We start from the raw sequence: 9,496 nt of genomic DNA, 5'->3' as shown, positions 1-9,496 counted from the left end.
GTCAGGAAAAGACAAAATTATGAGACAGGGTAGACCAATTTATGTGGCAAGAAAAGCCCAGTTCTGAATTTACAATGCCAATAGCTCTAACTCAAGAAAATGCAAGACCTATTGCATTGCAAATGCTTGTATTTTATTTACCACCCCAAATAGCATCCAATATCTTGAAAAGGTAAGTTAAAAAGTAAGGAAATGCTGACTGTTATGCTGTATGTGCACATATGTTGTAATTCATGCACTAGCATTTGACTCACGCTTGGTTGTCATACTGTCATGATACATTTGCATGCATGAGCATGCACACATCATTGTGCTCTATTTTCTTTTTTAAATGTTTTTCCTGAGAATCCCAATAGATCAAAAAAGTGAGGCCTATTGGCTTTGTAATACTTGTTTGTTATGTTAATTAATTTTTAACAGGAGCGCAGGCCCAAAAAAGTGCCCCAGTTGCTCTCCCCTTGTGATGATCCTGTTGAAGGTAGTAATAACTGTCAGAGGGGACGTTACAGGTAGCAACACCCAAATGGTCAGATTGAGACATCCCAAAAGAGAAATAGCGTCCCTCCAGACTTTCACATTTGTAGAAATCCCACAGAATAAGCGGCACACTTACAAGTATATTAAAAACAGTAAAAACACTGACAGTAATTCAGAAAAGAAAATTAATTTAATGGCATACAAATAATATATATTTTTAAAGGAATATTTTTGTTGTTTTAGACAGTCTTATATTTACAGGATTAAATCAGAAAAAGCTCCTAGTAGCCCGCAAATAATGGTAGGCTGCAAAACATAATTCCATAGAAGCTTTAGAAAATATATATAAAACAATATAAAATGATTCAAGTTTCCACTGTGTTTCACTGACATTGTTAACTTCTTCAGTTCAGGAAGTGCACTCAGTATATCCTGTAACAGATAATAAGCCAGTGCGTCTTTTATGCCTTTGGGCCAATGCTACAAACACTGGAAACTGAGAAAAAAATGTACATCAAGTGTCAGTCTGTTTGCTACTTTTGAGGTGGACATAGTGTCCTCCCTTCCAATCATTCAAACACAAGGGACAAATATTTAAAAACATGGCAGGATGCAGGGTTGCTGAGACAAAACTTCTTAAAGAAATAGTAAAACTCAAAAAGATATTCGATCGAAATAACATAAAGCTCTCATTTAAAAACAAGTAACTAATATATACAACATAACTGCTTCCCATCTGGGCGATGAACTCCTTTCCGCAAAATGGAATGTGAAGTTACAACTCCAAACCTATTAATACAAGTAAATTGGTCATTGTACTAGTTATAAAATCAGAGGCCACTGTGCATATGTGGTAATGAAGGGCCATTTTATGTGGCAAGGTAGACTAAATTATGTGAAAAAATGAAAAATTATGTGGCATATTCTGTAGGAGTATTATTTTGCTGTTGTATCACTTTACCACACATTGATACAAAAGGATCATAGCCTGGCTACAAAAAGTAGGACTATGCTGTTAGTATACTCTTGACATTAAATATTAAATGTATTCTGGTAGGAGTGAGTTCTACAGAAACTAAGCTACTGATCGTTTGCTTACAAACAGTCCCTACAACACAAAATTCCATACTTAAGGGTTTAAACTGAAAAAACATAATCCATAAGCAATGCTAAGCTCTTTAAGCAAATATAAAGAAGTCTGAGACTGGGGGCTTCAATCAAAAAGATGTAGATATGCACCCTCAATCTTCACCTATGCAAGGTTGTAGATATAAGGACTTTCTGAAGTTCAACAACCTTTCTAGAATTAAGCCTGAAAAGCTGCACTAATCACAGGTTTCCAAGCATATTTCTAGAAACCTTTTGTGAGTACCTTTTTGCCTATGCAGAGACATTTCCACATGTGTAATGATATATTACATTCACTGAGGCCACTGGGAGGCTCAGTATTTAATACAAAAAAATCTGCCAATTATATTTGTAAAAGTTTAATTCAAAATGACCCGCTGTTTTCAAGGTTGGAATAGCTTCCACATTTCGAGAATATTGTCATTGAATTCTACAGTACATTTTGCCACCATTGTTGTAATGGTTTTTGTTGGATGTAAAATGATGTCCCCCTTAATTACAACATTCTGATTACTGAGATGGTGACGCGAGTACCAGCTTTAAAAAGAAGTGATAAACCTTCTGACATTTGTAATCGAAATATTGACACGTCACTAACTTTTCACTAATCTTGCTAGTGTGTATATATACAAATAACTGGGCGCCAAGTGAAGTATTTCCTCTTTTTTTAAATTTTCAAATCATTTCAATGAGTCTTAGTTTGATTAGAAAGTATAGTATATAGCAATATATTTTTGGCTCCTGATTCATATTTCCATTACACAGCGTGGGTTCCCTAAACATTGTACGTGTGCATTCATACGCCTATGTTTACTTCTCATTTGAATAACCCTATTTTACAACTTCAATTGCATTTTAACTTGCTGTTATAGAGATGCAACAATATGTTCAGCTCTTAACAATTGATTGCATGGTAAACAATTGATCACATTCTTTTTTGAAAACCAAGATTCATGAAAAAAACTCAGAAAGTTACTTATGCGGGCTTCAGCTTTCCAGGAGTACCTGCATGCATAACAATCAGCATACTTCGAGACCTGACAAGTGCACATTTCCACATCCATAAATGTAGTACATTTCCACTGCATTATTTTTGTTTCTTTCTTTCTCCAGGAGAAATCCTTGCTGCTACATACCCACCTACTTTGAGAGAAGTAACTTCTGTTTTCCATCTAGTATTGTATTTATTACAGGCCTTGCTGGAAGCAGACCAGCAGCCATGTTCATGGCGGAAAGTCCCACCAAAAGCTTTGTGAATACTCATATTCACATATTTGTGGGTGTTCATAAGGTATTGCTGGTTTCCTGGCCTGGGACAGCTACAACCTGCTCTGTGAGAGGATTTATTAATAGTCAAAACTAGGTTGCAGTATATTCACATAATTCAGTGCCATATGTGACCCCATTGCTGTACCAAATGTTTCATGGCAGTACTTATTTTTACAATGAAAATTGCTGTGAAATAGAATAAAATACAGTCATTTGATCAAAACATAAGTACATACTCCTGGAATGTCATGTTCAAAAACGTGTGCAGGTGGACCATAGAAAATACTAGAGATACTTTCTTAGATACATGAACTGCTCTTACTCGAAAAACAATCATGTGTATCTGGAAAAATACAAACAGATCATCACGTAATTCCTGGTGGTTGTGTTTGTGCTGTGTACACAGATGTAAAGCCGCCAACATAATTAGGCCCAGATTTATACTTTTTGTGCGCCACATTTTTTGACGCAAGAGCGGAGCAAACTTACAAAATACGATTATATTTTGTAAGTTTGCGCTGCATTTGCGTCAAAAAATGGCGCAAATGCGGCACAAAAACTGTATAAATATGGGACTTAATATCTGCAATTTTCAAGACACCAGCAACCTTGACCTATGTTTACAACCATTGAACCACAGTGACCTCTGGCATGTCCAGGAAGTTCAGTTCACTGCCCTCAAGTTATACTTCCTCTCTGCTTCTCCTGTTGGAATTTGCCTGTCGAGAGTCCACAATACACCAGCAGATACAATCAAACAGATGCTTTCCTATCTTCTGTCTCCGTCTTTCCTTCTACACTTCACTTTCCTGTCCCCTCTGTTATGTTATTCTGATTTCCTGCTCTCTCAGCCCTGTTTCCAGTCCCCACTTCCAGGTGCACTTCACTGTTTCAGTGCTCAGCTACTAAGTTATGCTACATTTATAAATGATCTGGTGAATGTGGATCAGAGATACAGTAGTGCAAATGACAACCTACCGTAATCCACATGTAAGCATAAGCTGTTGTATTTTTTTAGTTTCATTGCATGTTTCATTTTATTGATCCGTAACCTTTTCAGATTTGTGCCACGAAACTTAATTTTGAAAGGAGATAGGCTGTAGGAGTTTCGCCTAATTTCACAGTTTTACACTTCTTTCTGTGTTAATTTAATAAACAGTTTTGAACTTGAAAAAAAGGGAGTGAAGAGTGAAAAAGGGATGCTAAGGGGGTGGAATAGTAGCAGGTCAGAAAAAACAGAAGAGAAAGTCACAGTGTAAAAATAGAGAAAAATACATTTTGGTGAGACATGGATAACATTTTTTATCAAGTACCCAAAAATATAGATACCTATTTATGGGTAGAAGAAATGTGCCTAAGCAATCCAAGGACACAGAGGAAAGATTGGGGCAAGCATAAAACCTTTAGAAATACCCGGCCACTCAGAGAAGCAGAGTAAATGGAGACAAGTTAACTGGAAACCACTGAGGAAAGTAAACAAGAAACACCAAACTTGGAGAAAGAACAAGTCACCAAGGATAAGAAAGAGAGATACATAAGGAAGAAAGAACAACCCACATGGAAAGAAAAGGGAGAAACTAGAAGGGAGCGAGACCCTAAAGAGAGAAACTGAGGGGTGAAAGAAAAAGAGCTCCATTAGGAAATAAATGGGTAACACCAGTATTAGGGAAGGAGCGAGACACTGAGGATAAGAAATGAGAGATACTTAAGAAAGAACGACCCACAGAGGAAATAAAAGAGGAAGCCCGAAACCTAAAAGGGAGCGAGACCCTAAGGAGAGGAACTGAGCAGTGAAAGAACGAGAGCTCCATGGGCAAAAAAGGAAAACACCAGACATAGGGAAGATGGAGACACTCACGGAAGCAAGATAGAATCCCAGGAAAGAAAAAGAGACCAGAGGTGGGAGTTCTGGGGGGAAGGAGGCATCAAAAGAAGGGAGCACTGAAGGAACGCTTGTGAAAGAGCGCAAATTCCCCCAAACTTAAAAGTAAGATTGTGCAAGAGATGTATGTGTAGGTAGGTAGTCTATTATTTCTTTCAGGTCAGTTATGAAATACTTTTTATTGTGAACTATAAATGTGGCTTGAACATGCTCTGGATCATCTAGGAGTGCTCGAAATCTTTAGTTTTGTTCCTGCAGAAAGCACATCATTAGCTTGATGCAAGCACTTTTTCCATTCAATAAATGACGCAGTATGGATTTGCTGTACAGTTATTGGTATTTAGAAAATACAAACAAAAATAATCTGACCCATCTTTCAGGAGGGCATGCTCACTGCACTTAAACAGTGGTGCCTGACTCTAACTTGACCGTTGCGAGGACTGGACTCTTTTAATATCCTTCCCTGGTGAGATGACAAACTGCATGCATTATCCTAGTGGTGCTATATTTAAACTCCTCGCCAAGCACTAAAGAAAAAATGACATTCCATTAGAATTCCTGACAGCACCATGTATGTTTGTGTACCAATATTTTTTGCATCAGTTGCAATGAAAGCCACACTTAAAGAGAACAAACTCCAGTGAAACAGAAAGTGACTACAGCAAGAGCAGCCATTTTCAGCTTCCTGGAAGGAAGTAATAACGAAAATAGAAAAACCTTAACAAGATCTATTGTTCCAAATCCAATATTTTGTTTTTGTGTCTCCAGCAACTGGGAGCTAACATTGGTAAAACACCAGTTGAATACCAGAAGTTACGACTAAGGCCCACATATACACGATAGACAGGAAGTGCTGACCTATCACCTCTTCACAGGTGGCCATTTTGGCATAATAGCCCACAAGGCCCCAGAATCCATTGTTTCTCTGTTGTTGGCCCTCACCCGGATCAGCATTCTTCAAAAATCATTCTCACGTGGTGAGATGCTTGCTGTCGTCCATTTTCTAGTGTCCATTTCACCCCGCCACCCCAACCCCATATGCGTTTGTGTCTTGCTTGACGTCTCTAGAAGTTTCCAGTGCTTGGTATAAAGTGGCCTTTACCACGCTATTTTATACAGGGTCATCCAACCGGTTGCCTGCTGAGGGTCAGAGGCGCCTTAAGCCAGGGAAAAGTGGGCATTCACCCAGGGTCCCCACTTTCACAGGGGCCCTTGGGAAAGTGAAGTTTCTCTCTATCGCTCATCTGTCTATTTCTCCATCTCAACTTATAACATATTGTTCCAGTGTTTGGCAACATGGGGTTTGAGTTAGCAAAATGGAAAATTAAATGCAAAGTTGTTCTGAACAGGAGCCCCTAATGTTCGTCTTGCCCAGGGCCCCCAAAATCCTTAAGACAATGCTGCTCAGGGTGCACACACCGTCTTGCATCTTGAATACTGCAGGCCTAACCTTGCTGACAAAACCCAAGCTGCTTCTATAGCCAGTTTTCCCCTGGACTTTGGTAGGAGGTGGAACATGGTGGAGTTCTTGTAAAACGCTCATTATGGACCTTGCTGGTGCTATGCTCTGACCACATAATATCAAAATGTAGAGAGGCAAATTATATGTTAGCAGCTCCAGACTTCCTGCCCCTGAACCTAGGGTGCCTTCTTCATCAAGGTCCAACAGTGAACCATTCCTAAAATTGGTACTTGTACACCTGGTATGGTGAATAGTGCTGCACTGCTCTCAGCATCTTAGTGAAGGCACAGGTGTGTGCAAACAGTGGACATTCAACGGTGGGAGGGAAAATGGGATCAAAGTCAACGTAAGTATTATGTACTCAAACTGCCTCTCTTGCTTTGGAACCTATAAGTTTGGGATCATCGGTACATCCCACAGAATCAACGGTGTATCCCACAGGATCATCTTTATGTCCCACAATATCATCGGTATGTCCCACAGGATCATAAGTGTCTCTCACAGAATAATCAGTATGTCCCACAGAATCATTGGTGTGTCCCACAGGATCATCGGAATGTCTCACAGGATCATTGATATGTCCCACAGAATTATTGTATGTGACACAGGACCATAGGTATGTGCCACAGGATTATCTGTATCTCCAATAGGATAATCGGTAAGCCCCACATGATCATCAGAATGTCCCACAGGATCATCAGTATCTAGCACAGGATCATTGTATGTCCCACCGGTCCACAGGTATGTCCCACAGGACATTAGTATGTCCCACAGGACCATCGGTATGTCCCACAGGGTCATCGGTATGTTCCATAGGATCATTATGTCATGTCTGACAGGATCGTCAGTATGTCTCACAGGATCATTGGTATGTCTCACAGTATCATTACTATGTCCCATAGGATCATCCGTATGTCTCACACTTGGGGCCAATAGGTCTGTGATTTGAGATGTGTGTAGTTGTACAAGTTGTGCCATCCTGGTGAGGAGGGGAATGCAGGAATGCAAAGAGGCTTTGTACAAGGATTTGGTCTTGAGACATATCAATGTTTTCTTTGTTCAGGATAGCAGGATGGTCATGTCTGGAATGGTTCATTTGTTGATCTTGTGACCCAATGCTTGTTACAGTGCGGTGACATGCACACTGACGCTGCCCTCTGGGCCTTCGTCCTCCCAGGCGGCAGAGCCGGAGAAGTTGGGTAGCAGGACCTGTAGGGTGTCCACTGTTTGGCTGTTGGTTGATCTTCTCTCAGCAGGTGGGTCAGAAGCGTCCATCTCTTTCTTTGCCCTTGGCTGTGCTATTTCCATGCTTGAGTAATCATCATCGTTGGCATCCGTCTCATCACCTAAATCGCTGGTTCGATCATGATGGTCATCATACTCCTCGTTGCTTTCCATGTCTTCATCCTCTGGGTGTCCTGCCGGCTCCTGCTCCATGCCATCCTCGGACTGGCTGAGCTGGGCAGATGAGCTCCCCATCACTCGGTTCCGAATGGTCCGCCACCTGTCAGCTACATCTCCGGCAAGTGACGCCAAGGGTCCTCTGCCATCTTCGTCATCGCTGCCTCCACAGCACAGTCTCCGGGGGTGATACTTGTTGTCAGTGTCAAGGTTCAGCCTGTGCCAACTGAAGATGAGGACTATAAGCAGCAACAGAAAGACGAAAAGCAGGATAAGTATGGTGGTCAGTTCGGATGTGGTCCGAGCATTCGACCCAAAGACGGTAGGAATGATGAAGAGAGGCCACCAGAGCTGCAGGAGGTTGGCACGCGCCATGGAGAGGTTTGAAGCGTCTCTGTGAGAAAGAAGAGAGTTATCAGTCACTTACAGCTGGCATTGTCAGTTACACATCTCTCTGCTGTCTTTCACACTCAGTACTGATATAATGCACCAGATATTCACAGGGCAACTAACAGTATACATCTTTCTATAACACTATGTTAATATTTTGAGCACAACTTACACCACTGGAGTAACATCAGATCTTTTACACAACCCTAGCAGCCAGAGGGACCCAGTTGAGTGTTTGACCCAAGATCAGATTTTCAAAGCCCATCCATTACAGCATTCATTAAATTTTGTGTGCACAGGATCTTGGGGCTCAAGGAGGGGGTCATACCGAGGCTCAGCCAAGTCATGAGTTGGTAAGGGCACCCTCACCATGGTCCTTTCACCAACTAGATTTAAATGGATCATTCATTCCAGGTACTTGGGGTTGGAAAACTACCCTGATGCCAGCTTCACCCCCATCCTATATGTGTAGGTAGTAACCCAAACACAGCTCCTAAACTGTTGTCCTTGATCCTGACAGACGTGGTATTGCCAAGGAAGGCCCTCATCAGGGCTAGGGTTGGGTGTGGAAATTCTATTTTGGAATCAGACTCTTCTTGGTTCTGTGTCAGGTTAGCCCAGGCCCGGCGTCTACCATCCTTTCTTTCCTGCTTTTCAATAAATACCTTGTTCATGCTAGTCTGGCATGGGAATCACCTATGCCTCAACTTTGGTGATCGTGATTTCCAAATTGACCACTTCTAAAGCTACAGCGGGACAGTTTTTGCACTTGACACTTGAGGGTGACCCACATGTGTAACACATAAGTCTTAAAAATTGTTTATTAGGTGGTGTGAATTTACTTTGCTGTACTGTGGTGTTTTGATTCTGTTGTGTTTTGGAAGCTGTTTCGCTGGCCACAATCATGATAGACAAGGGCGCTTTGATTTGTTGGGCATCTTCTTATAAATTCTCCATGCTTCTGGTACTATCTACTGCTTAGTCTAAGGTAGAGTCTTCACAGATATGCAAACATTCTTGAACCTCTTGCAGTTGCATGTGGCCAACAACTGATCAAGTATTAGGTATGATGTAAGATCTCTGAATTCGTAATATGTTGCTGTGGGAAACTGGGCTTTTGGTTGAGGTGGGTGAATACCCTTCTCAAGCAGCAACCACAATCTCAGATAAGGTGACCCACAAAAGTCACTAACTTAAACCTGTGATTAACCCTCTGGTAGATTCGCACAAAAGCAATCAGGCTAAACTTAAAGGCAATGCGTAAAATATTTTTGCAGCACACAGACAATAACAATGAGAAAACACAACACTAGAAAAATCCCACTCAAGTTTAGACAAATAGAGTAAAATGTAGTAAATGATGTGGCACCACAATGACAAAGAGCCAATGAGTTGAACTAGAGGTATACAGTTTCAAAGGTTTAGGTAAGTATAGCATCTAAAAGTACAAAGTGCCACTCATGGTCATCCAGTAATGCTAGACTATG

The 9,496-nt window shown here is 41.0% G+C and overlaps 1 protein-coding gene across 1 annotated transcript in view; it reads right to left on the bottom strand.

Annotated features, from left to right (window-relative positions):
* Positions 1-656: 656 nt before the first annotated feature.
* Positions 657-9,496, bottom strand: part of LOC138293637 (uncharacterized) — an 84,647-nt gene continuing 75,807 nt past the window's right edge. Inside the window, exon 2 of the mRNA XM_069232924.1 lies at positions 657-8,013. Within this exon, the coding sequence (XP_069089025.1) occupies positions 7,341-7,994 (654 nt within the window). The 5' untranslated portion in view covers positions 7,995-8,013 and the 3' untranslated portion in view covers positions 657-7,340. The remainder of the gene's footprint in view (positions 8,014-9,496) is intronic.

The sequence above is a fragment of the Pleurodeles waltl genome, chromosome 4_2 (genome assembly GCF_031143425.1).
Source record: "Pleurodeles waltl isolate 20211129_DDA chromosome 4_2, aPleWal1.hap1.20221129, whole genome shotgun sequence".
Lineage (NCBI taxonomy): Eukaryota > Metazoa > Chordata > Amphibia > Caudata > Salamandridae > Pleurodeles > Pleurodeles waltl.
Note: the sequence above shows the minus strand (reverse complement) of the source record. Positions and strands in the feature narration are given on the sequence as shown.